The sequence below is a fragment of the Pygocentrus nattereri genome, chromosome 28, assembly GCF_015220715.1.
Source record: "Pygocentrus nattereri isolate fPygNat1 chromosome 28, fPygNat1.pri, whole genome shotgun sequence".
Taxonomy (NCBI): Eukaryota; Metazoa; Chordata; class Actinopteri; order Characiformes; family Serrasalmidae; genus Pygocentrus; species Pygocentrus nattereri.
The window spans coordinates 16,315,660-16,332,316 of NC_051238.1; the positions used below are offsets into that span (position 1 = coordinate 16,315,660).

General features: G+C 38.7%; 1 protein-coding gene across 7 annotated transcripts in view; it reads left to right on the forward strand.

Moving 5' to 3' along the window:
* Positions 1–16,657, forward strand: part of kazna (kazrin, periplakin interacting protein a) — a 131,000-nt gene that overhangs the window by 106,821 nt on the left and 7,522 nt on the right. For 5 of the 7 annotated variants that reach the window (XM_017693504.2, XM_037535819.1, XM_037535818.1 and 2 more), the window contains exons 4-9: positions 755–891; positions 2,260–2,430; positions 3,651–3,734; positions 7,972–8,146; positions 9,975–10,171; positions 12,247–12,370. In XM_017693504.2, the coding sequence (XP_017548993.1) occupies positions 755–891; positions 2,260–2,430; positions 3,651–3,734; positions 7,972–8,146; positions 9,975–10,171; positions 12,247–12,370 (888 nt within the window). Of the gene's footprint in view, positions 1–754; positions 892–2,259; positions 2,431–3,650; positions 3,735–7,971; positions 8,147–9,974; positions 10,172–12,246; positions 15,145–16,657 lie in introns of those variants that run through there. The other 2 variants (XM_017693502.2, XM_037535820.1) reach the window with 2 other exon arrangements.

Here is a 16,657-nt window from a genome sequence, read left to right on the forward strand (position 1 = left end):
TTTGTGTTAACAAGCAACTGAACAGGTGTACCTAATAAAGTGGCCACTGAGAGTATATAGTAAGGATTCACTTGATTTTCCATATAACAATGTAACACTGGAAGCCATCTGTTTTATTAATTTGGTGCTGTGAATACATTTCCTGTGTCAATGATCACTGTTTATTTACTGGACTAAACCGGTTCAGTAAAACAAAATTGCTCGAAATGCCGCTCACGAGTTCTGTTGGTGTCTGATAGCAGAGCAGCTGGGCAGGGCTGAACTCTGACTACAGTACATGCCTCCACTTCCTCTGCCAGGTGCTCCTGTGCGTGTGTGGGTGTGTGTGAGCACACGTCTGTGTGTGAGGGCCTTTGTGGCATGCTGGCTAGCGTTTTGCTTCCACATAATGAGTCTTTATTTGGGGAAAATGGTCAGAATGTCCTTGCATAATTTGCAAGTCAGACTAGCAGCTCCAAACGCCTTCTAAGAGCAACACTCAGTTAAAACCTCACTGACCACATTCTATAGGCCACAGAGAGAGAGAGAGAGACAGAGACAGACAGAGAGGGAGAGATAGGATAATGAGCTCCAAGAGCATCTGTCAGAATGGAATTGATCAATAGCATCTCTTATGGCAACCATGTCAAACTGGCCAGTCCATACAATGTTTTTATTTCCTCCGTCAGTATGATTGTTTCTGTATTGAGGTTTGTCTCTATCTTTCTCTATTCCCTCTCTCTCTCTCTCTCTCTCTCTGTATCTGTATCTCCAGCGATGAAGGCAGACCGTAAGCGATTGAAGTTGGAGAAAGCGGAGTTAGTGAATCAGATGCAGCAGCTGTATGCCACGCTGGAGAGCCGTGAAGAACAGCTCAGAGACTTCATCCGCAACTATGAACAGCACCGCAAAGTAAGACATACACACATCAAAACACACTAAAAACACCATTTATGCACTAGCAAATTAAAGAGCCTACATTCTACATGTGTCTTGTCTTTTGTTGTTGTTTTCCCTGAATTTACACTTATAAAGTTCATGTAGTTTTATGTACCAAATCTACTCATAATTCATTTTACATGAACACTTTCAAACATCTCTATATCCTGCAGAATTAAACAGGCTGTTTTTTATTGCTGTGCTTTTAAGACTGATATGTGAGTTAATTATATTATGATCTCTGTTCTAGTGATGTGAATCAAAAAGCAGCCAGGGCTGAAACGTTGAGAATAAACTGTTCATTCTGAACTGAAATCCTCAGAAATGCTACTACACTGCACTTCAGTCAGTGCTTTTGAAATGTCCTGACAGCCTAAAATTGATTAGTAATTTACAGCTGTGCACTTTTTTTAATTGAAGAAAGTGGCATTACTGAGTCAGGACAAAAGAACACTGAAATATTGTGTACATATGCCCCTTGAAGATAAAATAAGATTGCCCTTTATTAGTCCCACAATGGGGAAATTCTCAATGTTGCAGCAGCAAAGGAACAGCAAGGCACTCAAGTAAAAGAGAAGAAGTCACAAGAAGAGAATTAACAAGCAAGTAATTAACCTTGTTAAGTGCTTAATAAGGTTTTTACAGTTTGTTACTTGTTACTAAATAGACAATATATATATATATTAAAATGAATCATAAAAGGTAAGATAAAAAGTATAAACTCTATCCTTCACAAAAATACAACATAAATAATTATAAATAAGTAAAAAGCTAAGATATTTGCATTGTAAGGATATTTTGTCTGAAATGCACATGGAGTACTGCACATGAGGTACTGGATTATATCACACATGGGATGGTGAGGAGTTAACAATATAAACAATTATAAATAGGAAGCTCAAAAGTATTTACACTATAGAGATATTTTAAAAAATATATTGCATGTGGAGTGTTGAATATATTGCACAGGGGGAATAGTTATAAATTCACTATACATTCTGTAGGTGTGTGAGGTCTAGTGGGGGTGGAGGGGGTTCTACTGGGGAGCAGTGCTGGTTGTACAGTCCAACAGCAGCAGGAAGGAAGGACCTACAAAAGCGCTCCTTCGCACACTTGGGGTGAAGCAGCTGGTCACTAAATAAGCTGACCAGTGCTGCCAGAGTCTGATGCATGGGGTGGGACCTGTTCTCCAGCATGAATGAATGCTAGTCTGACTAGTTGCTGAGTCTTCCTGTAAAGCCTGAAATAGTCATGTAAAAGTCAGATCTGTTCAGGTCGGATGCTGTGGAAGTTTATTTGGCTTCATTAGTGTGTGTGTGTGTGTGTGTGTGTGTGGAGCAGGAGAGTGAGGATGCAGTAAAGGTGTTGGCTAAAGAGAAGGACCTGCTGGAGAGAGAGAAGTGGGATCTGCGGCGTCAAACTAAAGAAGCCACAGAGCTCGCTACTGCACTGCGTTCTGCACAAGACCTGAAGGAGAACAGAATCAAAGAGCTGGAGGCTGAACTGACAATGGTAAGACACACATACCCATTCAGATTTTTTGTGACCGAAGGACCTCAAAATATTTCGGTTTTCTTGTTTGTTGAATTGAATGGCTGAGTGCGTTCATACTATTTTGTGTGGGCTCTGTGCATAATAGAGTGTCATCTGATAATCTACACAGACAAAAGACTGTAGTCTCAACACAAAAACAGCTGATATTAAGGCTTACAAAATCTACAACAACCTTGCAAATAAAGCACTATATATATATATATATATATATATATATATATATATATATATATATAAAATATATATCAGCATAGCAGTTTGAGTGGAAAGTAGAATCTTGTAAATATTTACATGACTTTCAGAATTTCTTATTGAAGCTCATGTTCTCATCTGAGCAGTAAGATCATTTTTGTGCACATGACCACCACAGAGAAAATACTATTTGGATAGTGGATCATTCACAGCACTGCAATGACACTGATGTGGTGGTGGTGTGTTAGTGAGTGTTGCGCTGGTACAAGTGGATCAGACACAGCAGTGCTGCTGGAGTTCTTAAACACTGTGTCCACTCACTGTCCACTCTGTTAGACACACCTACCTCATCTGTACATAGGTTGTTGCAGTTTGTGCTAGTAAGCTTATGGGTCTTTCATCAGTGGTCACAGGACACTGCTGGCTAGATATTTTTGGTTGGTGGACTATTCTCAGTCCAGCAGTGAAAGTGAGGTGTTTAAAAACTCCTGCAGCTCTGCTGTGTCTGATCCACTCGTGCCAGCACAATGCACACTACCACGCCACCACGTCAGTTTTACTGCAGTGCTGAGAATGATCCACCACCCAAATAATACCTGCTCTGTGGTGGTCCTGTGGGGGTCCTGACCATTAAAGAACAAGGTGAAAGGGGTCAAACAAAGTATACAGTGAAACAAGGATTACAGACTGTAATTGTAGAACCACAAAGTGCACCTATATGGTAAGTGGAGCTGATAAAATGGACATGTACATGCAAAGAGGTGTACTTAATGAAATGGCCGGTCAATTGCTTGTTTAATATCATTATAGCAATATTGAAGTGTATGTTTATATCTGCTTATGGTTCAGTGTAGTGTGTGTGTGTATGTGTGTAATTCTAGGGTGTGGACAGTTCAGAGTGTGTTACTTATATGCCCCCTCAAACAGTAAGTATGTAGCTCAGATGCTGGAGCACTGGTCTGAATGTGTGTGTGCCCCTTTAACAGATGAGTAACTATGTGGCCCAGAAACTCGAGTGTCAGCTGTTCGTTCGAGATCCAGAAAAGCCAGTCTCCCCCAGAAATATGTCGGTAAGATCAGCCAGGCCTGCCAGTCAAGACAAACTCCCACTCTGATTGGCCAACAGTGTCCCCGCCCCCTCTGTTGTGTGCGTTCAGAGTTAGCGGATGTGATCTGATTGGCTGCACGTCTGTAAACTATTCGAACCAGCCAACATACAGTAGAACAAATCTGCATATGTGGCTGGAGGCATGGGAAATACCTTTTTATTTATCTGTGTTTATGTGTGTTAGACATGTGCTGCTAACCAGATTCATGCTTGGTATCACTGGAAAACAGTGCCAGCAACAGCAAGTCAGCCGTCTTAACCCTTAGAAGATGAGTTATTATAATCAGTTAATAAAGCGATTATGATATGATATTAATCCTCTTCTATGTACAAATGAGGTATTGATTCAAAGTTTATCGATTGAAGATTTCTATGAGTTTCTATGAGAGAGATTCCTTGTTTATATGAGTGATATAGAAATGTTTTTATTGTCAATGATAACTGAGACTTCTAAGGGTTATCACATCAGTTCTTTAGAAAATACAGTCTGTACATGTTGTTTATTTTGCATCATGTAGAACAAATAAAGTCTGTCATTACTTCAGGATTTTAAAATGTGTTATTCTACATAGATTCTGAACACAGTGCTACACTCTTAAAAGATAAATGGTGCCAGAAAGGGTTCTCTGAGCAATGCCATAGAAGAGCTGAACTACTTTCGGTTCCCTAAAGGAGTGGTTCTCAAACCGGTGCTTAGGCCCCCCTAAACAGTCCACATTTTTGCCCCATCCATATATGTTTGGAGTTGGAATTGAGCAAAACTGGACTGTCTCAGAGGCCCTGAGGACTGATGTAAGAACCATGGCCCTGAAGAACCATAAAGAGATATACGAGTGCAAAAAATGTAAAGGTTTCAAGAACATTTGCATAATGTAAATGTTCTCTGTCGGTTAAAAGCTTCTTCACTGAATCATGAATCTTCACTTTATGTGAAAGTTCTTTACATTTTAGAAAGATTCTTCACGCTCAGACATTGTATTTACTAGCATGATTCTTTAAAGAACCATCCATTGGCTTATTTTTAGGGAAGCAGAAGTGGTTCTTCAACTGCATTGTAAAAAAATAAGCCATTCTGGCACCTTCATTTTTTAGAGTGTAGACCAAATATCTGAATCTGGGATTTTAAGCAGATATGTCTACTGAATTTCACTGGAATCGATGCAGTTAATCTTTAGAAAAACAAGAGGGTGCATATCAGATCAAATGGAGTGCCAGTCAGTGCACAAAAGAAGCATTTTCTTCAGATTGTCTTTGCTGCATCTGTTCTAGCTGTTGCTCTCTCTGTCTTTCTCCATCTACTTTGAGATCTACAGAAGACAAAGAGTGTAACAGTGTGCACTAAGATTTTTTTGGCCCAAATGACTGCACGAAGAAAACTTGTGAATTTTTCACTATAGCACATGCCTTGTAGTTTGCAAAGTGATATTTTGGCAAGTGAAAAGAGCTTAAATGAATATATATCTAACATTTCTTATTCTGGGATTATTGTGAAATTGTTATAAGCTTAATTAATTCTCCTCATATTACTGTTTAAAACCAGTAAGTCTTCATATAGGCTGAGTAATCATATAGTAATTGACGAATAATCTTGTAATAAGAAATGTTAAATGTACTGTACTGTGCAAAAAGTCAGAGACCACCTTTCATTTATTTTATTTGCAGTCAAAGCAGCTGTTGTGTTTTTCATTGTGAGGAAAAAACAGACATTACACCGAAGCCTCAACAACTAAATATAGTGTAATTTGTTTAGTATTCGCTTCTTGCTTTTATTACAGCATCTATTTTTTTTCAGTAGACTTGCTTTCAGGTTTTCAAAGTAATCTTCAGGACTGTTTTTCCACATCTTTCCTAATACCAGCTTCTTGACATCTTCCAGACTCATATTGTTGAGCTGTCTTCCCACAGTGGAAGGATGGACAGAAAAACATGTGGATTCTTCAAATTTTAAGCAATAGTGGAGCTTGATTTTCTCTTCATCTCTCAAAGATGAAAGCTTTAAGTACTGTTTATCTGGTCATGTCTGCTTTTGGTGGACTATCAGGTCTTGCAAGGTTGTTAGGAGTCCCATTTTCTTGGTCTGTTCTAATTTTTTCAGCTCTAGCTTTGGAAACTACTGTTTCTCACCTTCTACTTCAACTTTCCCTTTTCCCTTTTTGTCTGATCTCCTCAGAAATATCTATTGAAAAATGAATATCTGGTACTTATTAGGCATTAGACTGTAAATGTAATAAATGAAGGTATTATCTGACTTTTGCGCTGGACTGACTTGCTAACATTCAATATCTTTTCGCTTTCTGTGATATCATTGTTTGCAGTCTAGTGTATGCGTATGTGTGTATATGTATGTATGTATGTGAGATTACAGTTGATAGCACTGAGAATCTCCGTAATTCTGTATGTGGTAGTTGTTTGATGCCTGCTGCCTGACCTGACTGTAGACTGAAATTGATTGAAGTATAGGTGCAAAGGAAGTTAAGTAGGTGTGTGTGTTTTTTCTCAGGCAAGTATTTCGGAGAAGCAGTGGGACTGAGATGTTAAATCATAAATCTGCTTTTCTATATACCTTCCATCCCAAACGCCTACATAGTCTAAAGCATCCTATGCATTCTGATGTGTGTTAGAAGGTAAAATTATTATATGTATGTCTCTTAGTGGTGGTGAACCTTCCTGGCTAATTCTCTCCATTCATCTGGTAAGAGCTAGTCCGAGGTGTCGCCCCAAGCAGCGTTATTTCTAGTTATCTTGTACATATTTCATGTAACACACCACTCAAAAATGGAAAAGTAGTTAAATAAGAGTTGAAAAGAAGATTGCACCTATACTTTAATTCATGACCCTTTTAATATGTTGTATTGCAACTGACAGTTGTTGATGTCTGTCTTAAATGCACACCTTTTTTTCAGCATTACACGTCTACATAATACCTTTCACACAAAAACATGCATACACACATGGGTGACAAATTAAAGGACAAACCTAGGTGAAGTGTCTTAATAAGATGTTGGGCCACCAGAACAGCTTCAGTACACCCTGGCCTAGGTTCTAGAAGTCTCTGGAACTGTTCTGAAAGGAAAGAACTCCATTTCTCTAAAAGATATTCCCTCAAGTGATGTTTTGATGGTGGTGAGTGCTATCTAACGTGTCAGAACAAAATCTTCAATATGTGTTCAATTTGGTTGCAATCTGGTGACTGTGAAGGCCATAGATTATGGTTTACATCATTTTCATACTCAGCAAACCATTCACCCCTTGTGTCCTGTGGATAGTGGTATTGTTATCCTAAACTTCCATCAGGATAGAAATGTTTCATCATAGCACAAAAGGGGATACAGTGCCCAAGTGAACCCACATCTTGCTAGCATTGCAAGGCCACTGAACCCATTAGCTGTAGGGGTGAAGCGCTGAGGCCTGTTCTCTGTTCTATACTATTCCCTTGGCGTATGCCACACATGCGCTCGCCCACTTGTGGAGACCATGGTGAAGGATGGCTTGTCTGAGATGTAGACCAGTGCCTATGAATTTTAGACAAGACAGAACTCTCAAATGTGCACTTGTCTTTGTAATGAGTGGTTTATGAACTGCAACCCAGCTATAATATCACTCTAGTTGTTGGTAGCTGTTCTACCTGACACAGTCTGATCACATCCTGTGTTCACATTCTAATCACCTAAGAAACAGTTGCTCTTTTGTTTTTCCTTACATGTAGTACAAATACACGAGCATTACAGTCACTGAATGTACGCTTTCAACCACAGTTTCCAACCTTGTTTACCGATGTCTTTCCTTCAGATGTAAAAGCAGATATCACTTTAGCCGCTGTTCCTATAGAAACACCAGCCAGTTGAGCAGTGAAGCCCCTGCTGTCCATGCCCCAATAATGAACCCTTTTTCATAGTCACTGAGATCTTCCCCTCTTGCTGTCTTGATTCAAAATCGAGATCAACTAGACCAGCTCAGCATTTTTACATATTCCACAGAGAACATAATTGTGTCATGCAGTACACCTGTCTGGAAGCATCTGCACTCATCATGTTTCTCCACTCGTTTATTCATTTTTTTTCTTTAATTTGTCTCCCGTGTATTCCTGCAGACACTCATAGTTGTTTAGACATCTTTCAGATGGCGTCAGGTTTTTTTGTCTCATAATCCTACTCATTTATGATGAAATGCCTTTGTTTGTGTGCGTGTTTGTGTTGCAGGCTAAGCAGTCTTTGGCTACGCTCACTAAGGACGTTCCTAAGCGCCACTCTTTGGCCATGCCCACAGAGGCCGTCGTCAATGGCAACCAGGAGTGGGTGATGCATGCAGAGCTGCCTCTAACAGCAGCCATACGCCAGAGTCAACACAGCCTGTACCACACACTCGACAGACAGGGTACACACACATGCACGCACACACACACACACAAACACACACTTTCCACTCTTCAAGGGAAACTCTACCTATTTCTCTAAATATTTGCATAATTCAAAGTAGTTTGAATTATAATTATAATTATGTAAAATGAGCCATTCTAAAGAAACTAGAGTCTTAATTGTTCACAGTGGTAGTGATAGGAGCTAGATGTCCAAAGTTTTATGCCTCTAAATTAAGTCAGTACACAAAATGGTTACTAGTGTGGCCTGATACCTGGTACATTGTTGTATGATAGATTCCGATTTTGGCCTGAAACTTTTATTTAAGATGGAGCACCATTTTATCATGATCAAGAATATGTATAAAACCTCAGACTCCAGTGGGCACGCTCAGGTCCTTATGATTTCTGTAAAATTAAAAAAAAGTCTGTATTTTTTATTTCATCTTTATTTAATATAATCATCATGTTTACCATATTTAAACATGTAAAGGAGCTTCAGGAGCTAAAAGAAAGGTCTAACTTTCTTTGATTAACCACAGACATTTTAAAACAGCCATGCTTTGATTTCCAATTCGTAGGGACCATTTTGTTAGAAAAAATGTCATTCTAGACCTTCTTGAAGTCCAAGTTTCAGTCATACATTAAAAAATGAAAAACTGTGGCAGCGCTGCGGCAGGACTTTTTACTGACAGAGTCACTGTAAAGGTACTACAAAGTAAAATATATGCTCATATGTCTGTTACAAGCTTTAAAAAAATAATATATCTTTTATGAGCTTTAAATATGTATGTTTAATCAATAAGGGCCAAAAATTGTTAATGCCTAATGCTGGCATACTACTAGAATTCTATAGAGACTTTAATAGCTTTATTATAGAGGTGTGGCCCAATTTTAGGCCCAAAAATAAAGGCTAAACTCTTCTACCAAATCTTGTATAATCTAGAATATATGTAATAAATTTTCTATCCTTTGTATACCCTGCTTTTCATTTATCTACCTCAAACTAAACGCATACATGGAAATGTGTACGACTGTACATGCAATAGCTTTTATTTCATAAGCTATATTGGTGTATACTAATGTATATATTAAAGTCTAAAGTGTGTGTGGGTATAGATAGATAGATAGATAGATAGATAGATAGATAGATAGATAGATAGATAGATAGATAGATAGATAGATAGATAGATAGATAGATAGATAGATAGATAGATAGATAGATAGATAGATAGATAGATAGATAAGAAGATTTTCACTCACCTTCCCACCTGTGATTTGATTTTGATTTTATAGTCAGTTTACTGCTGGAAGATTTGTGTAGGTTCACTGGACATTTTGGGCAGTAAATCAATTGGCTATATGTGTGTTGTAGACATTGTGACCCCTGGTTCCTATCACCACCAATAAATATATGTCTATAAGTGTTTGTACAATGCACCATTCATATCAGACCACTTTGAATGACTTTGTTTACATCTCAACATTTGACCAATGCAGAAATTTAGAAAAATCGGTGGAGTCTCCCTTGAAGTCAGCACAGCTTGTAACTTGTTAAAGAGGTTAGACACACAATCACACAAACATTTTGCAGAGTCAACACAGCCTGAATTATCCACTCAGGCTAAGTACACACACAGACACAAACACACAGCTTATCATGCAGTTGACAGGAACATGTATACACCTGCAGTTACACTGCTGTATGTGTCAATGTGTGCAGTCTGCTCATATTTACACATGCAGTAGTATGAGGTTCAGTGCAGGAAGAGCCTTAGAGTATTTTTGCCAAGCAGGATTCTGTTTTATGGTACAATAAACTTGTGTGTTTTGTTGTGTGTGCTTCAGTGTTAAAGGCTGGGCCTCCGTGTGTGTGTGACGTTGATGGAGTGTGTGTGGCGCACTCCTCAGGCAGTCTGCGTCTTAGCCCCTGTCACTCACGGCAACCTTCACTCCTGTCAGACGCCTCAGCACTGGAGGGAGAGCGATCATCCACACCATCTGAGCTTAACTCACCACGACACAGAACACACTCGCTCTGCAATGTGAGAACACACACACACACGCTCAACACAGTCCCATTACAACGTCAGGGCTCTTAGTCATATTTTTCATGCTGCATATTTCACTGCTATTGCACTGCAATTGGAATGTCTTATAGAGATTTTTGGGCTTATGGCTCCATTTCATTAGTAAGAGAAAAAGAAAGAGGCTGGGCATGTGGACCATAATTCAAGTTGGCACACATTAAATTATTACATAACATACATATTAGTTTCATAGTAGCAATTAAACTGCATAAATGTTTGTAATGTTTGAATCAATAATAATGAATTATAGTAGTATGTAAATAAAAAAAGGTACAAAACTAATTCCAAAAAACTTGGGACAGTGTGAAAAATGCCAAGAAAAACAGAAGCAATGATTAGTATATCCTGTTTGACCTGTATTAAACTAAAAACTGTACAAAAACACAATATTATTATTTTTTTACTGTATGAACTTTTTTTTTCTAAACTTAATGCATGTTTACTGCTGTGTTATATCACCTTTAACCTATATATCTTTCAGCAGTAATGGATATGCAAGTTATCTACTAATACCGGCCATACCATGACACACCCAGACTTTAGAACTTTAGGCTGGTAACAGTCTGGTTAGTTCTTTACTTCTTTAGCTCAGAAAACATGACATTCATTATTTCCATAAACAGTCTGAAAGGTGGACTCATCCGACCACAATATACATTTCCACTGTGCATCAGTCTGTCTCACATGAGCTTGAGCCCAGAGAAGTCAGTGGTGTTCATGGACGTTTTTGATATTACTTCCACTGTGCATAGTACAGTCTTAACATGCAGTGGTGGTTGTAATGATTAACAGTGTTCATTGACAACGGTTTGTCAAAGTATTCCCGAGTTCATGTAATGATATCCATCACAGAAGTATAGCAATTTTTAATGCAGTGCTGTCTGAGTGACTGAAGATCACGGGCAGATAGGTGCATCTTTTGGCCTTGCTTTTTACACGCAGAGATTTTTCCGGACTTCCTTAATTCTTTGATGGTGTAATGCACTATAGTGTGTACAATACCTAAAACCTTTGCAAATGCTGGTTAAGGAATGTTAAACAGACGCACTATTTGCTGATGCATTTTTTGCAAAGTGGCCTCTGCCCATTCTTGGTCATAAAGGACTCCTGAATGCTCCCTTAATTCCCAAGCGTGATTACATCATCTTTTTAAGATATTTTCTGAACATTAAAAATTAGTGTGTTTAGATGCACTCAATAATCCGATCATAATCAGATTTCTGCAGTTATCCGATTATTCAAATAATCATGTAAACACCATACTTCGATCCAGAAATCTGATTAAGTTATCCGATAAGAAGAGCTGGATTTTAGCTTAGTAATCAGATTTGTCAGTGCACGTATATTCTTACTCAGATTTCTTTCTGATTTCTCACTCTGTCAACGTGTGGAAAAGACTGCTGTCGTAGAAAATAAGCAAGTAGCATCACTGCGAGATGGCAGCAAAACATTTTTTGGAGTGACGCTGAAATGACTACATTCTCAGTGAAATGAAGCAATTATATATTCTTCACCTTATAGATGATATTTGTTCATATTTTCAGGTAAAGTAAAAAGAAAGTGGTACGCAGTTTGAGTTTACCTTACATTTATGTCACATGTGAGTTTATTGGCTGGTTACAGGATTGAAGTCTTTGTTTCTAACTGCACAGCACTGCTTTTTTTACAGAGACTGAAGAAAATCTGTGATTATTAACGTAATATAAAAGTGCCCTAAAGTGCAATTAGAGATCCATAGCCAAAGAAAAGGTTTCATTTATTTGTTAAAACATTTGCTTTTTTCCTTTCTGTATTTGAATATGGTTAAATGCAGGTACTTTCGACTTTCATTTAAGTCTGTTTTTGGCTCCATCCTTTTAATTTTAATTGAGTAAGATTTTAACAAGTTCTCACACATTCATGTAAGTACAGTTTCTATATACCGTTTCCTTGTCTGGTCTTAAGGTTAATAATAGAACGATAAGCCTACGCTTTAAGGGGTTTAAAGCTCAGTCAGCTCTTCTCTGATCTGCCTTTTTCTATGACTGCAGTCTTTAGAGGACCTGGAGGACCAGAAAAGGAGGAAGAAGAAGGAGAAGATGGGCCTGGGTTCGCTTTCCCGTGTCTTTGCCCGGGGAAAGCAGAGGAAGTCTCTGGATCCCGGCCTGTTCGACGGTACCAACACACCTGACTACTACATAGAGGAAGACGCTGACTGGTGATACATCCAGACAGCCTCTGTGACCTGTGTGTGTGAGCGAGAGCGTGATAGACTGAGTGTGAGAGAATGAGAGAAAAGTGGGTGTCAGGTTGAGCCTAGAGGAGTAAATGTTTGCTCCTTGTGTTGCTGGTGACTACAAAAGCACAAGTTAACTGATAAGGCGATCCTCACTGGATTTGGATCTGTGGAGCCGTGAACCGGAGCACATCTCCTAACCTTCACATCCCCCTTTACACTGACACTTACTATGCTTGCTCTGGAAACTTGAAGGACTGCTGGTTTTGTAAATAACCCATTGTGGTACACATCTGTGCTTGTAAATTGTCTGTTGTCCTAAATGCCTTTTGTTTAATTAATTTAACCATATCTGTTGTCCTGTTTGGGTCATTGGCTAGGTCTGACCATGTTAGTAGAGTTCTCCCTGCTGGGAAGTGGCAGGCTGCAGGAAGCCAGACAGGCATAAAAGATTTAGAGCCTCTCAATAACATGCAAACACAATCCTCAACAGTAACACAACTCTGGAAATCTTAACCCTTAAACTGCTGAATTAGCATTCAGTTATTAATCTTAAAGCTTATTATTCATTAACTACTGCATAAACAGAACAACATTAGTGTATAAATATAAACAGCAGAACATGGGATGGAGATTTAAAAATAATTATAATTTTACAGTTTTTAAACACCAGTTTTGCAACGTAAAGAAAAAAAGTAAAGCAAAGTAGCCCCAAAAGTATGTGAAAAGTGAAAAGTTTGGAATCACTTGTCATATAATATTCATCAGTGATTTGCCATGTGCAGCACTATTGTTATTCATCATATATAATTCTTCTTATCATTTTTGTCCTCTAATTTGTCTATTTTCCCTCAATATGGGCACTATTCTATCGCTGGAGTGTTCAGTCAGGCAGAATGGCAGGCTTAGTATGTGGGAAAAAGTACCTTACTTATATCATGACAATACAAATACTCTAGCCACACCCTATTAACTATGGTGGATTCCATAGCAACCACCCAGGATACCATAGCAACCATGTAGCAACATCCTAACAAACACTCTAGCAACACTGTATTAACTTTGTGGGATGCCGTAACAAGATCCTAGCAAACACCTGGAACATCATAACAACCACACAGCAACACCTTTACAACTACCAGAGATACCATAGCAACTGGTTTGCAGCACCCTAGGAGCCACCTGTGATAAAGCTGCAACACCCTAGCAAATACCATAGCGACTACTTAGCAACAGCCTAAGAAGCACCAAGATTTCCAAAGCAGCTGCTTAGTAACACCCTATCAACCAAATGAGACATTATAGAAACTATTTTGAAATCAAATCAAATTTATTTGTATAGTGCTTTTTACAACGGATGTTGTCACAAAGCTGCTTCACAGAATTCCAGAAAAGACAAAGTTTTAACAAGAATGTAAAAAATGTAAAAACCCCATAACACCATAATAACACCATAGCAACCACTTGGAACATGATAACAACCACCTAGCACCTTCTAGCAACACCCTATTAACCACCTGTAACACCAAAAAACTGCAACAAGCAGTCAACGTAGCAGTCACCTTGCAACAGCCTAGCAATCACTTAGCAACACCCTAGCAACTACCAGAGATACCTTAGCAACCATCTAGCAACACTCTGGTAACCACCAAAAATATCATATCAAATTTCAAGTGTAAGTTAATTTTTGATACTGTACAGCTTTCCCCTTTATTATGGAATCATCTACAGCTCATTTCAACATGAATGTTTAAAGTGTCCTACAAATTGTTTGAAAGAATATCTAATATTAGCTGATTATAATCTTTTTATAAATATATCTGCAACAAAATGTTTGCAAATATTCACAACAAGTAGAAATTAGGACTAGAAACTCTTGGATTAGCATTACAGTGAAAGATAAATTGTTTCTGTAGGCTTACAAATACAGTACGGTCTGCCAATATTGATATGATTCAGATGTCATCATTTATCCCTATTAATAACACAGGTGGAACAGTGTGGTCAGAGTTGTACAATCCTCAGTGACTATAAAGCTACTATGTATGGTATGCTGTTATGATACTGGGGAATTAAAATCAACCACATTTCAGAATAAAAGTTTTTTCTTCAGAAGTTTTGTCAGTGTTTGCTAAAGCAACAGTAGTCAGTGTGAGGTTACTGGCCAAGACCGCCTGCCATGCCAACAGGAGCGCTCTGAACTGCTCTAAAAACACTTACACGTGGAAAGGAGGTTTCCCTTGAATGCTGATCCAGGACCAGCTTTGCTGCACAAATAATCTTCATGTCCTTTCTACGCAATTACAAACCTGGTCTGAGGTCGGTAACTAAGGGAAGCTTCCATTCTCCTCTGCCTGCATACAGAGGGATGTCATGGAAACAGTTGTCCTTACTGCTTTGCAGATGAGGTAGGAATGCTTGTCTTTAACAAAGCCCAACATCTCAGAACTTGTGACCACAGTTTCTATTTCTTTGCCCTTCTTTTGAAACAGAAGTTCCTTTTTGATTCCATGTTTGTGTAAATGTGAATACAGTACTGAGTGAACTGTCAGTGGAAGAGTCAGGTAGTTTTGAATAGTGCAGAACATCTCTATGGCTTGTCTGGGATTAGCTACATCTTAGAGATCTGAATGGCATGGAAACAAATGTTAAAGTTATTGATAAATAAAGTATTTTGAAATAAATCCGGTGCCACAAGTGGAAGAGGCTGAGAGCACTTTGCATGTGTGTGGTCTGGTGTGAAGGCTCTACACCTCCCCCAGCTGTCGGCAGCTATGTTGTCTCCTTTTGAGGTGAAAATTAGCTGCCATCAGTTAGTGGAGTCTCTGTGTGACTAACTGTAACTCTTGACCTCCTGAACACCTCTAATACTCTGACACAAGTGATGGTAATGCTGTGTACATTTCTGTTGTGTTTGTGTGATACTTACCAATCCAAGAAGCTAAAAAGCTGGAATGCACAATGGTGATCATCCTTGGCATCTTCACAGCCAGTGAACACACTGATGTAATCTTTCATCAGTATTTTAAGAGAATCATTTCCACATTCCAGTGCCAGTTCAAATTCCAAAGGTGTTACATACATATCAAAACATGCATCTCCAGAATAGTAACTTCTCAGGCAAAGGCACAAACTTTCTTAGCTTTTAATATAAGTTTGCGACCATGTCGTCAAACGTATGGTGGTAGTATGAGAGGGGATCGTGACTGAAGGAGGGAGAACTTGGTCTGGAGTTTTGGGCAGCTTCTGCTTTGAGCTAGAAGGCCAGAGCCGCACTACCCACCCCCCACCTTCATGAATGGAAGTAGGACTGACAGATAGAACTGAGGAGCAGGGAGAAGATATGGTGGTGCTGGGGTGTAAACACATTATGATATTAGATTGGAAGAAGAAGGGGCTTCAGGCCTACAGTCCTCCCTCCAAACTTCAGTTATTCTCCTTGTAATGAAAAGATTGTTTATTCCAAGTTATTTTAATGCATTTCTGTTGCTCTTCTACAGCTGCATTCACAGTATGTAAAAAAAAAAACAAGACAACTAAAATCAAATATATATATATATATAAATAAAACTTATAAAGATCAAATTCAGCCACAAAATATATATCTGCCTAAGGTTTGAGTCAGCACACAACCTCTATGAGCCTACAAGGTAGTATGTAATAGCCGCACAATGATGTCTAAAATAACTTTGTAGAGATTAGAGAGGGAGCAGAGGAGGAACATTATTCACTGCTGTGCAAGAAGTCACTTTGAATACCTCTGAGAGCTCATGCCACATTATCCTTGGTAGGGTACCGTACTGCGATACTGCCAGGCCCAGCTTTTTGAGAGAACTGATGGACCAGAAGTGAAGAAATGATACATTATGCTGCCATCTGCTGGTGGCATTACATAGGCTCACCCTCAGAAACCATTTGGGGTGCAGTTTTCTCTTAGTCCTAAAGGGGGAAATTCAGATTTTTCTGAATATATGCATAATTCAATAACTGAGATGGAAACAGAGTCATTCACTGTGTTTTGATGTGAAATGATGCATTTGTGGATAAAATTATTGACTCAAATTCTCTTTACGGTGAGCTGAAAGGAACCAGAGTCTATACATTTTATTTATATTATTTATTTACTATCCCAAACAACCTACACATGCTTTCTGTGATTTTATGTGAGATGTTGATATCAGTGAAATCGTGATATAGCTTTCTTTGGGGGCTACTGTCTTCCAATG